General features: G+C 38.3%; 1 protein-coding gene across 1 annotated transcript; it reads left to right on the top strand.

Moving 5' to 3' along the window:
• The first annotated feature begins 548 nt into the window (after positions 1 to 548).
• On the top strand, positions 549 to 19,815 carry PDCD-5 (programmed cell death 5). Its single transcript, XM_083143511.1, has 4 exons — positions 549 to 825; positions 11,497 to 11,602; positions 14,220 to 14,383; positions 19,611 to 19,815. Exons 1-4 carry the CDS (start codon positions 760 to 762, stop codon positions 19,653 to 19,655), a joined length of 381 nt encoding a protein of 126 aa, XP_082999637.1. The 5' UTR covers positions 549 to 759; the 3' UTR covers positions 19,656 to 19,815.
• The last annotated feature ends 1,627 nt before the right edge of the window (positions 19,816 to 21,442 follow it).

Below are 21,442 nucleotides of genomic sequence, written 5' to 3' on the forward strand. Positions count from 1 at the left end.
CGATTGAGGAAAAACTATTTATTTGCCTTACATACTAGTAGAAACTATCACAAAAGATATAAATATGACGTTTCACATGTTTTTAAGTAACATATGGTTTTCAATACGCTTTCACAAAACATTCTCACAAGTCCATATTTTTTTTTGTGTCGTAATTTCGATTTATTTTACTAAATAAAATTTAATATGAGAGAATTTGTTCTTCTGACATATGTAATGTAATGTATATTTTTGCAGAAACTCCCATTACAAACTTAATACAAGCACAGACAAGTTCACGATATATCAGTGTTCGTAATGTGAAGGATGCTATGCTGCTGAAGCTAACAGGAAAGGGGGGGGGGGCTCCTATTTTCAATATTGATATGGAGACAATGAGACAGATGGATATTTTTTAACATTGCTAATGGAACAGAAATTGCAATTTTGAAGAACCTTATATTATAGTGTAGAAAACTAGAATTAAGCACACGGCCATTCGAAATTTCCCGACTGTTCTGTTCCCGAAACACAGATTACAACTAACGTTTGTTGAGTTGCAAGGAAATAAAAACTCCTTGACAGTAGTGTGTGGCCTGTGGGTAGTTTGAGTGAATACATCTTTTTGTCCGTGTGTGATTTGTGTGGGAGAAAAGTATATCAGGACCAACTTTCTCAATTAGAGTAATGCTGCTGATCTCATATTGAAGGACAACTGAAAATATTTTCTATCGTATAGGAATGCTGTACTGTGCATTAATATAGTCGGGCAAGAAAACTATGGCAGATGCAGATTTAGAGGAAATCAGAGCTAAGCGTTTAGCAGAATTACAAGCTCGACAACGGGTAGGAAATTATCAAAATTAATATATAGTTTGTTGCATTTCGAAAACATGTTGTTTCTACCCATTTGAAGTTTTCTTATTCCCATGTTGTCGTCTTTTTTTAAAAAAAGTTCACATCTGCACCATGTTAATAATAGATATTTTTTGTGGCTAGTCACATTGCCGGGCCACTACTAGACTAGTTGACACAGCATGGTGCTGTTATATTCAGTGGTAACGGTGCGATCTCGCACAAACGAATTTCTTCATTTTTACAGGAGAAAGTACTTACGGAATTGAGTTTCTGTAGATTGTTGAAAGGCCGTGGATGTGTTTTTTTCCAGGTAAATGTCTGTTATATCGGAGACACTTTTCTTCAAATTTCCAGGAGAAACTACTTACGGAAATGAGGTTCTGTTGCATTTATCAAACTTCGTATAGGTATTTTGTCACTATGGAATGCTGCACAACAGAAAATAAGCACTTTTGATGTAATAAAGTAGCCTTTTGTGCGAATCGAAAACATTATGCCATTGTTTCCATTATGAACCTGCAGATGGCGCGAGTGTTGAAAGTCACGCGGTCTCGCGAGAGGAAGAAGTGTTTACAAACGTGCCTTTTTTTACCAGATTTTTTTTTTATTTTTATTTTTTTAACTATGCTTACCTAACCTAACCCAACCTAACCTTGCCGGAAATGGTTCGTGGGCTAACGTGAATGGTTTTTGGGGTTATCCATCAATGGTTTTTAGGGCTATTGTGAATGGTTTTTGGAGCTATCCGTCAATGGTTTGTGATGACATAATGAACATGAAAGTAGGTATTTTTCGGTTAAGAAGGTTGCAACACTGTATGCCCACTCCAAATCGACAAAACACAGCACGACGCGTGATGATTCACAGCTGTGCGCGAAATATTCTATGTTCCGCAACGGAAGAAAGGACCCAAAAGAATTACTCGTAATGTGAAAAATCGAAGTTATTTTCATGTAATAAGCATAATGGCACCTTGAAATAGGTTCCGCAATACACAATTGGTAAGTACGAACCATTTGAAACTGAAAATATGTGTTAGAAATGTGTCTCCGATATAACAGACATTTACCTTTTTTCCATCGTGCAATATATTTGATCGCAAATTCATGTATATTTCAAGAAAAGTATCTTTCCGACGCTCTACGGGGTAACATTATAGTATAAGGGAAACGGATTTCTTCAAATTTACAGGAGAAAGTACTTCCGGAAATAATTTTCAGTAGCATTGTGGAAATTCGTGAATGAAGTTTTGAACCATTTTAATGCGAAAATCTGTCCGACATACTGTTTCTGCGGCCGCCATTTGCTTTCTGCACGAGAGTACAATGTTCCGTGTGTTAAGATGACACAACTCCATAGTCAGTGTTTCAGCCTCGCCGTGTTTTCACTAGAACATGACTTGTCGAGTATTTTTTTTTTGGGGGGGGGGGCTAACGTCAGTGGTTTGCGACGTATTAGCATAATTTTAAATCTGGGCACGAAAGTAGGTATTTTCCGGTTAACGAGGTTGCAACACTGCATAAATCGACAATCACAACGTGCCCTGAACCAGTACGCTATCGCCCGCCATAATGTGTTACAGAATCGAAATAACAAGTAACAGTAAGTACTCGAAAATGTAAGAAATAGACATTATCGTAGTTATAAATACATTATTTCACGTTAGGAAATGTTCCGCATTCCAAAATAGTATGTTAGCAATGTAAAAAAGTGTGATATATATGATTTATAGGTGTTTCCCCTATACTACACTCTGTAAAAAAAAATTAGCATCACTGTATTCTTATTACGGATGTTGACAATTTTGAGTTTCGTATGCATGCATCTTTCCTGCACAACTTCAAATCAATTGATTGAAGTATTGGTCTGGATTCACTGCGTAGTGTGGTGTTATTCTTATGTTGATTTAGTGTTTGGAGTATCCGCTAGAGGGTGTTGCAATCAGTTACTGCTGCAAGGCTTTGTAATCAATTGTCAGGAATCTGTAAAACGATTGTTAGTAGTGCAACTTCTGATGTGTTTTATGTTGCAACTACATGTTCATTATTGACAGTTTGTATACGTTATCATATTTGTGAAGTGTTCTGGTGCTGTGTAGTGTATTTGAGCGTGTTTTCTCGAAAAAAATGGGCAGAAAGTGTGGCATTTCACCACGTAAGCAAGGAATGGTTCTTGCTTTGCATATGGATGGTCATTCTCAGAGAGAAATTGGTCGACGACTTCAAATGCATCAATCCACAGTTAGCCGCTGCCTGCAAAAGCAACAAGAACATGGAAAATCATCACAGAGAAGTCACTGTGGCAGAAAGAAAGACATCACCTCGAGTGGATCGTATGATAAAGGACATGGCACTCAAGAACAGATGAATGAGTTCACGCCAAATTGCACATAAACTTCAAAATAAGGTGGGAGTTAATCTTACTCATGCTACTGTAGTATCCCGACTAAAGAAACAGGGTGTTTCTAAACACGTCCCACGTAAAAAACCCAGACTTACTGACGCACATGCAAAAGCTAGACGTGAGTTTGTCACACGTTATGGTGCATGGAATGATGCAGATTGGGAACATGTGATATTTTCTGAAGAAAAACGATTTAAATTGCTGGGGAATGACAGCTCAGTTAAACTGTGGATGCGGAAGGGAGAAGAACTTGCAAAATCTTGTAGTTTAGAAACTCAAAAGTTTTGTGGCAGTGTAATGATTTGGGCATGTTTCTCTGCAAAGGGGATTGGCAGGATGCATATTTGCACAGGGACAGTTAAGGCTGATCAATATCTGGAAATCCTGAATCGGAAAGTTCTACAAACTGCAGGAGATCATTTTTCTGGACAGAATTTGGACTACTTTATTTTTCAAGACGATAATGAAACCTGTCACAGTGTTCAGGTGGTGAATATCTGGTTTCATGATATGAATATTGAAAGACTTTGGTGGTCACCCAACTCTCCAGACATGAATCCTATAGAAAACCTGTGGGCTATGGTGTGCAAAAAACTTGGTAATTAGACGTACAGGTCAAAAGAGGAACTTATGGCAGCAATTGTACATGTTTGGAATGAAATTGAGGTCGAATATTGTCAAAATCTCATTCATAGCATGCCTCGAAGGTTGGAAGCACTTAGGAAGGCCAGGGGTGGCCACACTAAGTACTAGTCAATGTATTTACTTACTATCATTTCAAATTAACATATCATGATGGATTTAAAACCTTTGTTCAACCTTTTTACTTGTAAAAATTGTCTTTGTGCGAAAACGTTCCACAAGCTATATTTGCAATAATTTTTATATTAGTACTGTCAAGTGCATTATGTACGTAACTATGACTTAAATAATAAAAATATATTGTACAGATATAGTGTTTTATATAATTGTTAGGAAAACAAATCGACAAGTCGAATTAAATCAATAAAACAACTGATAATTCACGAGCGAAATGCCGACGACCAAAAATAATGAAGTGATGCTATTTTTTTTTACAGAGTGTATAATAGTACCCTCTGCGGTAACCAGATGTCGCGTACGTTTCATGACGTGAAGTGTTTCCAACCACGCGGTTGTTTTGCAAGATTTTTTTGATTTTTTAAAACTGTCTCACATTGTGTTACGAACAAAATTTTAACTATGCTTGCCTAACCAAACCTTGCCAGAAATGGTTCGTGGGGCTATCCGTCAATGGTTTTCGGAGCTATCTGTCAATGGTTTTTGGGGCTATTTGTCAATGGTTTTTTGGTGTTCGAACCCGGGAAAAATCAGAAATCAGTAACACCAAAGTAGTAACCTTTTTAATAAAAAAAAATACCTACTTTGGTGTTACTGATTTCTGCATACCCACTGATGATTCACCATGCTACTCAAGATGTGGCTGCCATCTTGTAGTACGCAAGTGAAGAAAGGAAGATGTTAATGTGATAAATTCAAGTTATTTTCTTCACAAGAGCAAATCTCATCTTCGAGAACCTTTCGCAATGCATGAACGGTAAGTACGAATGTTAAAAATGACGAAAGAAAAGAGTGAAAAGGGTTTGTGCGAGATCGCACCAGTACCAACTGTAGTTGCTGTGTTACCATTTTGACAGCTGCATATTGAGGAAGAAACTGTTGTACACAATATTTTATAAGTCTTTACTTCATTTGCTAATTAAATTTTCTTGGTTGTAATTGTTTTAGCAGTTACTTTAAAATTCATTGAAATACTTCGAAAAGATTGAAGATTAAATGCAACTCAAAACTGCTTGAAACCATGTTCATAGTTACATTACTTCAGCACTTCAAAATGTGAAGATGTTACCCGGGGGAGGGGTGTTTGGTCGAACGTTGGGGTTAACTGGGGTACCAACCTCCTGCACCTTCCCCTTCACTTTGAGCACTGCATTGCTTGAGAAACCAAATCAGAACTTGAACCAAGGTGGAATTTAAAGTTATTTTTGAGTGTATTTTTCTTTTGCTTGGTGGCATAAACTCTTATCAAGAAGAAAATCAGCCTATGTGATAGGGTGACCAGATTTTGTGGATGTGTACGGGGGTTTTTGCAGCTATAACCAAAACGGTAAAAATCTACTAAACTTTTTTGCACTGTTTTACGAAGAAATTTGAAATGTTTCGTTGCGCTATCCGTGAATGATTTTTGGGGCTATCCGTCCTGGAATCGGTGGGAAATTTAAACAAAAAAATTATTTTCGTTTGAAATTTTTGAGTCCAAATTTCCCACAGATTCCGGTCTCCACCCCTGGGGTAATTCACCTGCCGCCCCCTACCGTGGCTCCGCTCCGACTCCCCGGCTTTCTCTATAGAGTCCCTGTTAAAGGCATGTTAGAAATTTGCTGGAGTCACCTGCCCCCAAATGAGCCCCAAACTTTTAAATTTGAAGAAATCAGTTTCCAGGATACGGAAAACTTACCTGAAACCTTCTAACGAGTAGTTTACATTCACTGCCACGTTTTCGACATTCCTTTCCTTTCTTCACGATCCCAGGTTCAATTAAATTAAAAATCCACTGGGTCTTCCACACCTGTTACGAATTTCACCACACATCCACGACACATCGTGTTTCTAACTTTTGTTGCAAACACAGACAGTTCGAAACACTGGATACCCAATGAACGTGAACAAAACACAATCACAACGCGTGATGATGTACGAAGGTGTACATGCCAAACACTATTGTCCGTCGGAGAATTAATTTTCAACAAAAAACATGAATTTCCACTATAAAACATTCCCACATCACACAAGACACCTTCCAGATGTTAGACAATGCTACAGTAACGTAACCGTAAGTAGTTTCTTCCGTAAAAATGAAGAAATCTGTCCGGGGAATATCAGATAAGTACCACCAAAACAGCACATGGTAAAGTGCACCCCTCTCCCCCCCTCTTTGGTAAAGTAAAAGTCATGCTGCTTACATGTTTTCTGAAGTATTACACAATTGTCTTTAATCTGTTTTCTTGATGTCATTTCATGGCTAATTCCAACAACAAACATGAGTGATATGATTAAATTCATGAATGGACACTCACACCTAACACAAAGAACATCCATACCCAGGCTGGGATTCGACCTCAGGACAACCGGACCCTGTGGCCGAGTGGTTAGCACATCACGCTGCGACGCCAAGGGTTCCGGGTTCGAATCCCTCTCGGGCTTGGTTGTTTGTGAATGTCCATTCATCAATAATCACTCATCCCCATCTTCGCAAAGTAAAATAAACTAAATCAATCAATTGACCCCAGGATACCTGGCATTCTAGATTTCAACCACTCTGCCACGGAGGTCTTCCCTTCTAATATATTTCCCTTTTCATTCCTCCTTTTCCTTCTCTCTTTAATTCTCTCTGGTTCTGACTTGTAGCTCTGTGTTTCCTTCCTTTCTTACCATAAAACATACATTGTGAAATAATATTAAAATATTAATCCATACTAAGAATATATTTGCCTGTCGCTGCAGCTGTAGTAATCATCTCATCAATACACCAAAGATGCAAATCCCCAGAATTGGGCTATTTTTCAATTTTCAAAGTGCCCCTGCATATACTTTGTCATCACTAGACGTCGGATTTTAGGTTTTTAACCAATTTTTTCCTTTGCAGGTAAATAAGAAATAAGTTATATCGGTTTCATAAAAAAACGAAACAACTGACTAAGTTTTATAGTGCCTAAAATAACCTGTTTTGCTTGTTAGAACCTATTTTAGGTTTGTGTGCCTAAATTAAACCTTTTTTTTTAGGTTTTACAGGATTTTTATATCTCGCAGAGGTATTTACTAGGTTTGGTGGCAAAATAATTCAATGACTGGCGTGTTTGAAACATGTTTTCTGTCGATTTTCCTCCCTCCAAGTATATGATGCTTATCAAAGCTTTAAGCAAAACAGGAATGACCGACGTCACTGTTACCTGCAGACAGTGGCTGCGAAAGGGGACAGTTCCCCCCTACTTTTTACCCCTGCACTATACACGCTTAATGCTAAGCCTTGCCTACTAAGATAAAGTAAACTTTCCTTGCCCCCCCCCCCCTCCAATTCTCAGTTTAGCACCCAATCGTCTCTACTGTCTGCACAGTCCCAAGTACAAACTTCTGATCTGTGTGGCTTTGCTCACTTTCGCGTCAGTTTGGTCCTTTTTGGCTATCACACCTTGCGAAGTAATATTTCAGCATTCATATTAGCCCTACTGACTATGTTTCTGTTGAAAGATAATTTTCAGCACATGAAATGATCCTCACAGACAAAAGGTGGAGTTTGAGTGTGGATAACGCAAAAAGATTCATAGTGGTCAGTAGGACCATTATAAAATTCAAGTATAATTCCTGGTTTTCAAGGTGAACTTCCCAAAAATTCAAGGATACCAGCAGATGTTTTCTCTATTCCAACCTTACGTATTACCGACTCTCACCCTCCCTTCCACACACAAAAATATTGACAATATAAAGGGTTTGTATGATTCCAATGTAACAAGAAATTTACCTAATCAACTTCAAGGTATAGCTGTTATTTTGTAATAATCTTCTGTTTGTCAGATAGATTGTTCTGTAAAAGACACTAACAAAGTAAACTGATTGAGAAAATTTTGTTTTATTTTCTGTGTAGCTTTCTTCTTCATCCTCAAAAAAACGAATGAAATAAAAGCTCTACTGAGAGAAACTTCCCTCAGGGCATTTATAAACATGTATAAATTTAATGGGATATGGGTTAATAAAAGTTCACGTCTACGTGATCAATGGTTTTCTTCTTGAGGATATTAACGGTGTGTTTTATCACACCACAATTTTCAATTTTAGCACTTGTTGTAAATATCGAGGCTTAGGAGCAACTAAAAAATCTCAATTTCAAGTAGTCTCGAGTAACAGTCACGTTCTCTGAATGAGTAATAGTTTCAATACATATTTTCTTATTCGCGCACAAACAATAACAAAGTTTAAGGCTGCAATTGGTGTGACGAACCTAGGATTTCAGCTCAGAAAGCTGGGCTTTGACCGGCACGGCCACAAGCCACGGTGAAGAAAAGAAGCTATTCGAGTAATTTATCCATAAGATTGCATCATTTCCTGTTTACATCGAAAAATATTAGATGTCGCTTCTTGCTAATTGCATACGCTTCATCAGATAGGGTTCATATGCTGTACACATTGCTGACAAAAGTGAAGCTTGTGCATGAAAAGTAATGAAGACGTTGGGAAGTCATGCTTTGTGGAAGGTGAGTGTTTCCAACCTAAAATGATTATTGTTCTCTAATTTCCATCAACATAGTGGATTCTGCTGTGTGACGACGAATCTCATTAACCAACGGCACGTAAATTATATCATGGTATTATCATGGATGAAAAACTCACTTTTAATTATCATATTATTGCTACCACTAAAAAAGCCATGCGCCTTCTCGGTCTTCTATACAGATTTAGCGAAATTCAAAACCCATCTTCTCTTGCTTTATTCTTTAAATCTTTCATCTCGCCCATCCTTGAATACTGTTCCCCAATTTGGGCAATGGCCTCAAAAACCAATCTCACCAGAATAGATTCTGTTCTCAGTTTCTTTCTTGCAATTGTTCGCCATAGAATACCTTCCTTTCGACATGTATCCAAATCAGACACCATGGCTGCTCTGAATATTCACACTCCATCCTTTCGTCGTGATCTAGCTGACATGAAATTTTTATACAAAATAATAAATGGCAAAATCAGAACAGATCTCCTAATCAGTGAATTCTCACTTAGGGTACCCCAAAAGCTAAGGCGCAACCTGCAACTCTTCCACAACCCAACCACTAGGCTATCCCTTCTACAACGCTCCTTGTTTTACAGGCTCCCAGAAATCTACAACAAACTTCCCCTGAATGTAGATATATTCCTTCCAGAACGTAACTTTTGTATATTACTGACGAAGAACATGTAAATCTATCCCATCTTGTTATTGTTTTTTATCTTTTGTTATTATTTGTTTCTACTTTATGTTGTTTCAGTGTAAAATGGCCAAATAAGACTGTATCTGAAACTCTGAGTAAATAAATAAATAAATAAATAAATTATTTTAAACTATTTATTTCAAAATGAAGAGTTATTATTCTGGAATCTACAGAGGCATTCATTCATTCGGTCAGAATTTTGCGAGAGTCACAAAAATTCAATTTACTGTTAAAGTTAAATGAGAGGACAACCATTGACTTATTGTTAAAAGCCTGGATGACTGATGTTTGTGGGGGAGGGGTACCACTTCTCATGTGCTTCCCTGGCTGTGACATAAACTCTTCTTGCTTCGGATTTCTATTATTTTTCCCATCGCATATTCAGTGCCGACTTTGCGATTATTTTTGCCAAAGTGGATGGGGAAGGAGTTTATATATTCTTCAAGCCTTCTCCCGGGCTAGGATAAAACTTTTTCCGAAAGAAAAAACAAGTTGTTTTTTTTGCATCATTTTAGGAATTACAACAGCACTATTTCCACCTCGCTTATTCAAATTGCATTTTTCCCCCTTTGTTATTTAGTGTTGCTTTTCTTCCATTTTTGGCTACTTGCAATGATGAAGAGAGACTCAAAAAGAACACCCATGCTCAGGCCAAATTCGAACCCGGGGCCTCACATTCTAACACATTGTGATAACCACTTCTTCACGAACATCAAAAATGCATTTTTTTTAAATATATTTTTCACGAATTTTTCGCATTTACATTACTTTCAATGTAGACGTGGACAGTCAAGTTAATTAATATTTATGCAGCAATCTTTCCGTTATCCCTTTTCTTTGAGTCTGAGAGACACAAAATTCCCTGCATTCGGTTAAAATGTTTGATAGTAAGCAACACTGCTGGTTTCCGAACACTTACTTGGCTGTACTGCCAGGCCCGAAGCTCAACTTCAACTCAAACGAGTGTGCCACTTTCAGTGAACAGAAGTGTACTAACATCATGCTGTGACTCGTAGCAGTGACATGTCATTGTAACTGCAGGCCCAGTTAAATTGTATTTTATGTCTTTAATGAATTTATTTTTGTCTTTAATGAATTTATTTTTTATTGTACATTATTTGAAAATTTAAAGAGCAACTCCATTGGTTGCAAATACTGGCAATCTTGCTTTGCTTTCAGCCACTACAGGAAGATTGAAAACTCGTGCTGAGCAATTTATCGCATCAAATGGATACTATTTTGAGTAAATAAAGTCAAAACTCATACACCTTTGACTTTGAATTTGTTATTGCCTTAGTCCGGGAACTCATGGGCTGCACTGTGTATAAACTAAAGCAACTAATTGATTGACTTTCAGGGGTTAAAACAAAGATAATTTGCCTGGTAACAGCGAGCTTTAGAATTTCCAGAAAGTGGGATCTTTGCAACTTTTCTTCCTCATGTCAAATTACAACTCGTGTTGATAGGTAGCAAATTACTAACAGGATCAATAAATTTAGTGAACTGATGATTTTTTAATAACATCTGGAGGTGATGAAAACAATCAAAATCAAACTGTCTTCTGCTGAGATCTGAAAAACATTGTGTACCAAGAAAGTGCCAAACATTGCGTACTAAGAAAGTTTCAGGGGTCCCGGGTTCAAATCCCAGCCTGGCATGGGTGTTCATTGTGAGTGCCCCTTCATAGATTTCATCATATCATCACTCGTACTCATCTTCGTGATTATTTAAAAGTAAAGTAAAATAAACCAAAAGCAATCAACTATAATGAACATGTGTATTTTTTCATGTTGAAATTGCCCAAGATTCTTGAGCTTATCTTTTAATCTATCCTCTCCAATGAACAATAAATTTAAAGAGAAGGTTGCTGTAACTTTTCTGTTATTTTCAGAACTTTCCAGAATGATCTTAGTTCTCGACTAAATGTTTATCTTTTAATGAATCCAACATCCTTTCTTCTTCAAGATAACTGGGCCAGTTGGACAATATCATTTTTATTGTTCCCGTTTGTGGAATGCTAATGAACTATGTGCTTTGTATTAAAATATTGCCTACCTTTTTGTTAAACCCTTGCTTCACATATTTCTCAACGTGGGTATGGAAATTCACTACTCATGGACATTTCTGGGTTGTAAGGATGCAATTGACTTTCAGTAGGATCATGACAACCCAGAAGTGTCCGTCACTACAAGCATAGCATTGCTTGAAATTGGCCTCAATAATATATATTTTTTTAAATCTCCGTTTCTCTCCCAAACAGGGCAGTGCTGGCAGTCAGAAGAATGAAGAAGAAAAGAAAAGAGAGGCAGATGACGTGAAAAATGTTCTGCTGTCACAGATATTGGACCAGTCAGCCAGAGCGAGATGTAAGATAATCAGTTTTCAAAGAATTCAGTAAAAAGCTACGACATAATCCATCATCACTTATAGCCCAGTCTAGTTTCCTGCATTTTTTGACACCAAGTGTAGTTAGGCTAAAAGAGCTGCGATGGTCAAGTCGGTAGGGTGTCTGACTGCAACGTGGGAGACCTAGGTGATACGAGGGTCATTATTTATATTTTGAGCCTTGGCAACACTGATTGAAGTTAGGCACGATTTAACGTTTGCATGGAATCGTCTGGCATTATTGACCATAACGTACTTCAAATGTTCTGTCAATAGCTTCATTTGTGTTGTTTATGTTGCCTTGGAGATTGCGTGACAACAATAAAATGGAATTAACTCGTGAACATTTTCGTGCGATGATTTTTTACGATTTTCGACGTGGATTATCAAGACAAGAGTGCATCGATCAACTTACTTCCACATTTGGCGATGAAGCCCCATCCTTTGCCACTGTGAAACGCTGGTATAACGAATTTAATCGTGGCCGCCATTCGCTCACCGACGAGATTCGCGAAGGTCGTCCAAAATCAGTTGTTGTTCAAGAAAACATTGATGCTGTGCAAAACCTAATACTGCAAGATCGTCATGTGACGTACTGTGAGATTGAGGCAAGCATAGGCATTAGTTCCACCAGCATATATAAAATATTACATGACCATTTAGCTGTGAGAAAGGTATGTTCTCGTTGGATCCCACACAATTTGACAAAAACTCAAAAAGACGCTCGCGTCAATTGGTGCAAACAAATGCTCAATAAATACAATCGTGGTGCTTCAAAAGACGTATATAAGATTGTAACAGGTGAAGAATCATGGATATATGCATATGAGCCGGAACGTAAACAGCAGTCGACTGTATGGGTGTTTCAAGATGAACCCAATCCAACAAAAGTTGTTCGCGCTCGAAGCACATCGAAACAAATGGTCGCCTGTTTTTTCGGGAAAACTGGTCATGTGGCAACTGTGCCTCTAGAGGAACGTAGAACGGTCAACGGTCAAATACGGAAAACAAACAAACGCCGTCGGATCATTCTTCATCAAGACAATGCCAGCTGTCACACATCTCGTCTAACAACCAACTTTATGAACAGTCAAAAAATCAAATTGATGGGTCATCTGCCGTACAGTCCTGATTTGGCACCCAATGACTACTTCTTGTTCCCGAATGTCAAGAATAAATTGCGTGGACAACGATTTTCGTCGGCGGAAGATGCCGTTGATGCGTTCAAAAACCATATTATGGAGGTGTCTCAAGAAGATTGAAAAAACTTATTTGACAAATGGTTCGAACGAATGCAAAAGTGTATTGACCATAAAGGAGAATACTTCGAAAAACAATAAAGCAGTTTTCAATGCCAAATTCCTGTTTTTTCATTGTTAGGCTCAAAACATAAATAATGACCCTCGTATATGCCTTGTTCCTGCATAAAGTGGCTCTGGGGCTCACACAGTCTCAAATCAATGGGTACCGTGGGGGGGGGGGTAAAGGCAGCAGGAGCATGGTGATGATCACATCACCTTGAAAATGGCTGCGGTCAAAAATATGTGGGGCCCTATCCCCCTAAATGTGCCTTCATGGCACAGGGAACTGTACCTTTTACCTCCTGGCTAAATTGTGATAATTATGATGAATTAATGAATGGCACAAACTCAAACCAATTCTTCCACCCAAGACCTTTGCCACAGAGGTTGTGAGGTTCTCCAAAGAGAAACAATCAATTTTAAATATTCAATTTTTAAAAACTTTCCATGGAGAACTGAGGTCCATTCAAAATAAAGATCATAGTCGATGGGAACAATGTGGAAATATTTTTTGTCTGTTTTATGTATGGATGCAAGTTGAGCCACATTGTCACAGAATCTACTGGTGTTAGTTAAAGGTCAATTCACCCAATGAAGAATTGAAATTTCACCCACCGACTCAAGATTTCAATGAAATTTTGTATACTTGTAGCTTTCACCTGGGCAAGAAACCATATCAATTTTTCTTCTCTGGATCTTGTACTTTTACAGGAGCTCAATTCAGTATTTGCTTGTACATTGATAAAAGTCTTTTATTTCAGCATGCAACATTTGTAGGTACATTATTATTTTTCTGTTAGCCAATCGAAGTGTGTAGATTCAAAGAAAATTTGCTCTCTTCTCATAGTTGCAAAAAAATTATTTCACATAATCAAAGCACGTTTTGTACTGCAAAAAAACATCAAATTGCAGATATTTATGTTTCACTCAACCTTTTAACTATGTTCTAACAAGTTATGAAAAAACAAAGTTGTGGGGTTTTAATCGATGCTAATTTATGAAAAACTCTTAATGGCTAACAATAAATAACTATGAACAAAAAAATTTTATTTAATAATCATAAACATTACAATTGTCACACACTGTTGACAATTATAATAAATTAGGAAAAGTCTTGGTAATGTGCAATATCAGTGTTTTTAATTGGTCTTCAATAGCATATTTCATAAATTAACATATTTTATTGCTCAAATCCGTGTCGGTGGGTGACGTGGCCTGGGTAATCGATCCTTAAACTTGTTGCATTTCTTGATTGACAACCTACAGCATGTGAGAGCTTTGTTAACGTGTGTTGCAGTGAACACCCTGATGGTGGGGAAGCCAGAGAAGGGCCGCCTGGTGGAGAACATGCTGCTGTCGATGGCCCAGGCAGGGCAAATCATGGGGAAGCTGGGGGAGAGCGAGCTCATCAGCATCCTGGAGAAGGTCAACGATCAAACACAAAAAAGTTGCAAAGTCAAGGTATATTAAGTCGTCTGTTTTTCTGATATATATTTATGCAATTTCTTCCAGTCTTGCTACTTCTTTCACTTAATTATGGATTAAATATACATTAAATTGTTAACTTATTGCTTGCCAATTTGGCAATACTTGTTTCAAGTGCAAAATGACAGTCGAAATTTGTTTTCCCAAACATAATTTGTGCAATATTGATTTTCTTTAATTTTTTATATATTTATTCACCCTATTGAAATATTATAAAGTAGGAATGGGTCGATGAAGAACCTGAATGGTTCATTGACCTCCTTAATAAATGCATGTTTCGAGGTGACTGCAGTGTAAAATAAGTTGCATATTTACACATTTACTTTTTTACATGTAGGACATGGATATTATCCATAAAAGTAATTTAAAAAATGGGAATTTTTCATTAAATTATAAGATATTTATAGTTATATTTTGGATCGGTAATTTTAGCGATAAACCGATATTGATTAATCTATCCCATCCCTATTATCAACCAAGAAAATCATTTTTTAATGTATACAATAACAAAATGCAACAACACAGGCTGTTTATCGATATCTCTTATATATAATATTCTGTCAAAGTTGCTCATGATCAGATTAATCCAATCCAGGTCCCATCGCTACAAACATCCAACATAGGTGCACCAGCCAGTAGAGTGCCTGGCTCTTGCAGTTTTCATTCCCAAGATGGGGATTTTTCATTAGACAATCTGAACCATGAGTTATCCAGAGTACACCCCTATTTGAGGTGTATTTTACAATTGCCTCCATTTCCCCTCATAGGGGAATTTTTGCCATATTTATTGTTGTTTTCTGGCACCAATAAATAACAACACAAATTTGAGAATATCATATTTGCATGTATAAGGTACAGTTGAGAGCTGAGAAGACTGCGAGGCTGAGGAATGCGAAACTGACCTGCCTGTTGTCGCAGTGTGCAGCCAGCTAGTCTTCCTTTCTGGGTGGCAGCGGCATAAATAAAAAAAGGCATGGTACGAAAATGCATTGCAAATGAATGGAACATATTACATAGTAACAAGTTTGATTTTGGTGTTTTATGTCCACTTTGTACACAGTAAGGCTAATTGGGACTGGACCTACAGTTTATAGTGGGATCCGAACCACTATGTGCCTCCACCGGGTATCGAACCCGGGACCCCTAGATTACAAGGCAACGACGCTACCACTGCACCATCGGGGAGAGCCTACATAGTAACAAGTGAAATCAATACTAATAATGGAGTAAAACTTCACAAATCAAAGCAATCTGCTTCCAACGTGACTAAGAAAGTAAGGGTGTGTGCGTGCTTTTTGTGTATTTCCTAGCGTCTTGTTAATGCTTCTTTCCTGGACATGGATCAATTAATTTTAACTTATGCAGGGTAGTACATTTTCTCTCTCATTTGTATTTACATTTCGGTATGTAGCATCACTTTTCTGCAACTTTTGGATTATGGAACATGAAGTTGTATTGTCTCGGGCCCCAGTGATTTATCCACCAACTACACCCTAACACCCCACACAATTTTTATAAAAGGACAAATTTATGGTCATTTTGGCTCTAAGTATACCTTTTGACACCCATAAACACAAACTTACACCCCTCAAATAAACAATTCTGAATAAACCTTTGCTCAACCCCCTAGCCGGCTTTCCCCGTTTTCGTTGCATGTTAATTCTATTGATAGTTAACCTTCAGCGACCCAGTTTACTTGATATAGTCTGCTCTATACATATGCATTTACTTATACACACACGCCAGAACATTAATTCGATTTTTAAAACAAATTTATTTCCGAAAACACTGAAGAAGTGTGAATTCCTATGCTGTTGCTGGTCTTTGAGGTGTTCCGTGGCTGACGTTATCCATGGAGGTTCACGAATGGTTCCGAACGCCAGACTGCACCTGACACTGTAAGTTCCGATTCCATTATCAGATTCTCACCCTTTCCTACAGGGACTTCTGCATGTCTGGCAACACTGAAAAATTGAACACCAAGTCGAAGCTCCCGTCCCCACACTTCCTCCCCGTTCACCCCAAACCTCACCCCGCACTCACAGTCTTCTCAGCTCCCAACTGTATGCCCGAATGAAAATGAGACTACGGTTATATCTAAAGAATATTATATTATAGAATATTTGCATTACATAATATGTGAATTACAGTTATTGTGTAACATGATACCTATACATAATTGCCATTGATATTGATGCACTGATCCCAGCACGTAAGAAGAGAGTGTATGGCTTCAGTGTAGAAACTCCTGGGTTGCTTACGGATCAAGTTTTCCACGGTGTTCTACACTTCGTCGTCACGGGTGAACCGTTGACCTTTCAGTGGTTTTAAGCGGCCGAAGATATGGGAGTCACATGGGGAAATACCGGGGCTGTATGAAGGATGTGTGAGGACTTCCCATTGAAATGATCTCAGCAGGTCAAGGGTCTTCGTGGCCACATGTGGCCTAGCATTATCCTGGAGCAGCACTATCCCCTTCGAGAGCTTACCTCTGCGCTTATTTTTGATGGCCTGTTTAAGCCTGAACAACGTGTTGCAGTACCGTTCAGAGTTCACAGACACACTGCTCTCTGTAAACGTCCTTCATCCTGCGATAAATTTGTGAAGCATACTCGACTTCTGCATGAAGAAATTGGATTACAGCTCTGTACACTGATCTGGAGGAATCCATAATGCACCTGTCTGCACAAAACAACTCTCACCAACTAGGAAACAGCAGGCAAAGCGGTTCGCTACACCTGCAAACTGGGACAAACACCGTGCCATCTATCGGCAAATATATTTACCTTTTTCGATTACATACAACGCCGCAACAGCAAAGGTCTCCTTTTCATTTGGGCATACCTTATAACTGAAGTTTTCTAAAAGTTAAACAGCTTTTCACCCTACACTGTATTACAGTGCACCTCAGATTTAGACCATCTAAACATTTTGAATAAGACATGTTATAAAGAGTGGGAGAAGAGAACAAGAAAAGAATGCATGCTGAAAAAGTGCTGAAAACTAGAGAGTTTATAAATTATCTTTTTTCACAAAGAAAAAACAGAGAAACTTTGAAGTAAATACGTACAGGATATGTTTTGCATATGCGTCTGCTTCGTGCTGTGGATGGTCAAGGCCGGATAGTTTTTACTTGTAGGATGGCATAGTGTAAATAAATAGGCCATTAATATTTGGAGAAGGTATCTATAGATATTTCGGCATGCATTTTCAAGCCAGCAAAAAGTACACTACCACTTATGTAATCTGCATGCCAAGCAGAAAAATCTTTAACCTTTTGCTGCCCAAGCATCTCGAACGAGATACCCAAATGTAACCCTCACTGTCCCAAGCATCTCGATCGAGACGCTGTGTCAAGGTCATAGTTTTTACGTTATAACTTTTCTATTTTTGGCTAGAATTTCGATTTTATTTTTTTTTATATTGTTCCTAACACATGTATTTAACAGAAATGGTTTTTTGCATTTTTTTTGTCTTCATGAAAATGGAGGGGAAAAGGTACTTCTCTTTTGCGGCTCTTTTCAACGTCAAATTTTTGCCGATAAAGGAAGACGGGCTTTGTTGTTCTAAAGCAATGCTTTTCACTCCCGTCTGTTAACTGCATTCGAAGGAAACTTGTTTATCAGTATCCGATGTCAAAATGAAAGTTTTCCGTGAGGGTGCATGCAGGGGGTGCGGGGTGGGGGAGGGGGAAGACTGGTTGTTGAATCTGCGTTGTGAGAATGGAATTTCGAAGCACGCTGAAGGAAACCTTTTCTTTTTAGCACAAGTGTCCACAAGTTGCGACAGGGGTTACCCTGCATTGTCTAAAAATAGAATTTCAAGCAGCTGCAAGAATCGTCGCTCATTTTTCACTGCGTTCTAGCTTTTCGTCCGTGAATGTTGTGCGTAGGTGTCGTTTTGTGCCCAAGTGCGAGGACATTTTTTGGGTGAAGTGACAATTTTTTAAAATAATTTTTGGGGTTTTTCTCCCTTCCCCCTCCATATATACGCCAAATTTGCATAAATTTTGCATTTTGACTTTTTCGGGGGGGACATTTTTTTTTTAAGAAAAGTATTTTTGAGGGGATTTCCCACCTTTCCCCCTCCATATGTACGCCGAATGTGCATAAATTATATATCGTCTGAATCTGTGATTCATTCTGCGTACAACGGTATATTGTTCATATCTCCAGGGCAAATAGTCTCTGAGCTAAAGTCATTTCAAGGTACCGCTGCATTTTGAAGCTTGAATCAGTTGACCATTCCTTTTGGGGGTCAACTCAAGTTACATTGGTCATATGATAATAATGCAAATATTTTTGTGTTCCTTACATGTCAGCGATCATTTCCATGTGCATGTCGACACTGTCATGTACTTTTTTCTTGGGGGGAGGGTGGGGGAACCAATTTTTTTTTCCGAAATTTTGGAATTTTGAGAGTTAGCCCCCTCCCCCCGCCACATATACGCCGAATTTGCATAAATTTCATATAGTCTGAATCTCTGGTTCATTCCGTGTACAACGGTATATCACTCATCTCTCTAGGGCAATTAGTCTCCGATCTACACTCATTTAATTGAAATCTGCATTTTGCTCAAAATCGGCTCGGTACCGACAGGCTTACATGTGAAAATGGCCTTGGGCGCCAAAAGGTTAAAGAAATAAAAAGCCCCTAAAAAACTCACATTTCATTGATTTCTTGTGACCATGCTGAAGCTGACAGGCACCAAATGTAAGACCACAGCTTCCACATACAATAGACAAGTCCAATATTAAATTTTGACATCCAAATGGAGAAAAAAAATGGTCAACATTTACTGCTGTTTGAGTTTTTCTGCAGGCAAGATCATATTGTAGTCCCTCATGTATTGTATTTTGTCAATTGATTTACCCTGTGTGTTGTCAGAGGATGAGAATGTGTGGAGCCTCACCTTCACATGCCCCCTTCAGCAATACCTTTCCTTTACAAACTACTGCATGCAAAATGGATGGATTTCAGCAAATTCAAGGTTCATCGATGATTTTTTTATACATAAAGGTCACAAAATGTGCAGTGAAAAAGAATCTTTTTAGAATTGTTGCAAGAATAAGAACCAGTTACTACAATGAAGTAAGTAAAAGAAAGGAATCAAGAATATTTTATTTACTGCCTTTTTAATTATTACACTGCTTCTAGAGTATTTTAGAAAGTATGTACACGTCACGTTCTTTTTGCCTTCCAGTTCGACAGGCGGAGAGCTGCCCTGGACTCGGATGACGATCTGTGACAGAGGATGCCGGAGGAAGGGACTCATTTCATCATTAATTTATCACTTCTGTGAAGTTTGCTTTATAAGCATAAAGGAATTTCATTTGTTCCGTTTTGTAGCAGACACCACTCAGCAACTAATAAATTTACACCGAAGCTTGTAAAAATTGTTTTTCCATATTCCCATGTGCCTTGTGACACAATGGATGCTGATTTTCTAAAATTTATTTCTTAATACAGAAATTGTAAATGTAGCACCAGCACTTTAGTATAGGTTCCCTTACTGGATAAGGAACACAGTGGTGAAAGATTTACAGTCTTACCTTCAATACTGGACTGTTTTGAATGCAATAATAGAAAACAGAACATGCTTTAAGGTAAGAAAGTTCCCTTTTATTTTGCAGCATGTCATGAAGGCCCATTTAGGGAATGTGGGGGGTAGGGGTCCACCAGTGGTGGCCTGTACCAAGGGAAAATAAACTGTCCTTGTCCCCTAGTTTTGGAACCCAAGCACCGCCACTGGGGCCCAAACATTCTCAATCTTGGCCATTTTTTTGAGGTGATGTGATCAGCACCATGCTCTGGCTGCCTTTACCCCCAAGGTACCTATTGATTTGAGACTGTGAGCCCCAGAGCCACTTTATGCAAGGACAAGGCCGGAATAAATTCCCGACCTTAGATCTCCCACCCTTGGGATGGTGGAATCATGCTTTAAGATATTGTAATATCCCATGGATATATTGATTGAATGGTGTTTTAAGTCCACTTTATGCACAGTAAGGCTAATCAGGACTAGACCTACAGTTTCAAGTGGGATCCGAACCAGTGTGTGCTTCCACTGGGAATCAAGGAATCAAACCTGGGATCCCTCGATTACAAGGCTACGGCGCTACCACTGCGCCATCGAAGAGGCCGTTCACGTGGATATATTGTGTGTATACAATGAACCACTTTGGCTCACACACACACGCCCTTAGTCTCTGCGGCCACTCATCAATTGCATTACGTGCTACGGGTTGTTGTTATATAGGTTATAACGTTATCATAACTTTTCAGTCCACTAGAATCATTTTCAGTCTTGCAAGCAACCAAATCTTGACACTGAAATAAAAATACATTTTAGCTGAAAAAAAAAAACTCCTGCCATCACATTTCCAATTGTGAGCAAGAAATTGGCTGTTTGCCATGTAATCTTGCCCTTGTGTTGCCAAAATGTAAGGCATTCTTCAAACCATGATAGTCATCAGTCCAAGAGGGAAAAAACAACACACAGCAAAATTATTGAAGTAATATTTAGAGTTTGGGAAGGGCAGTTATTCATGTGGCAACACGGGGGAAGGGAGAGAAGAAAACAAATGATTCACTTTAGTTTATGAGTATGACAGGGTTCTCATCTTGGTCAAACTGTACATGTTGTCTCCCTACCTACCAGAGCTATAAAGTAGGGCTGAGCCAGGTTGGAATTAATCTACCGATACTTTTCCGGTATTTTGGTCTTTCACGGTGTCCGCAAAAATACCATGGGACAGTTTTGCAAAGTCTCGTCATCTTGGAAATAATGCAGAATTCCAACTTTCTTTTTATTTTGCACAAATTATGATCGGAAAACTGTATTTTTTGGTTACATAACATCTATTTCTAATATTCTGATGTTGAATATTCGAGAGCAAATTTCTTGTTAAATTCATGCACATAATTGGAGAAGATTATTTTTGAACCAAGTATCAGTGGGAATCAGTAAGAGTATTGGCTCAGACCTACTATGAAGGTAGTTTTGGTGGAGTGGCAGAACTAACAACTAATACC

This window comes from Lepisma saccharinum, chromosome 22, assembly GCF_977018435.1.
Source record: "Lepisma saccharinum chromosome 22, izLepSacc3.1, whole genome shotgun sequence".
NCBI lineage: Eukaryota > Metazoa > Arthropoda > Insecta > Zygentoma > Lepismatidae > Lepisma > Lepisma saccharinum.

Excerpts from the sequence above, each read along its gene's own strand:
- PDCD-5 (XM_083143511.1), top strand. The coding sequence starts at position 760 with ATGGCAGATGCAGATTTAGAGGAAATCAGAGCTAAGCGTTTAGCAGAA. Across the intron at positions 11,603-14,219 it reads CCAGTCAGCCAGAGCGAGAT|TGAACACCCTGATGGTGGGG; the intron begins GTAAGATAATCA and ends CGTGTGTTGCAG. Across the intron at positions 14,384-19,610 it reads AAAAAAGTTGCAAAGTCAAG|TTCGACAGGCGGAGAGCTGC; the intron begins GTATATTAAGTC and ends TTTGCCTTCCAG.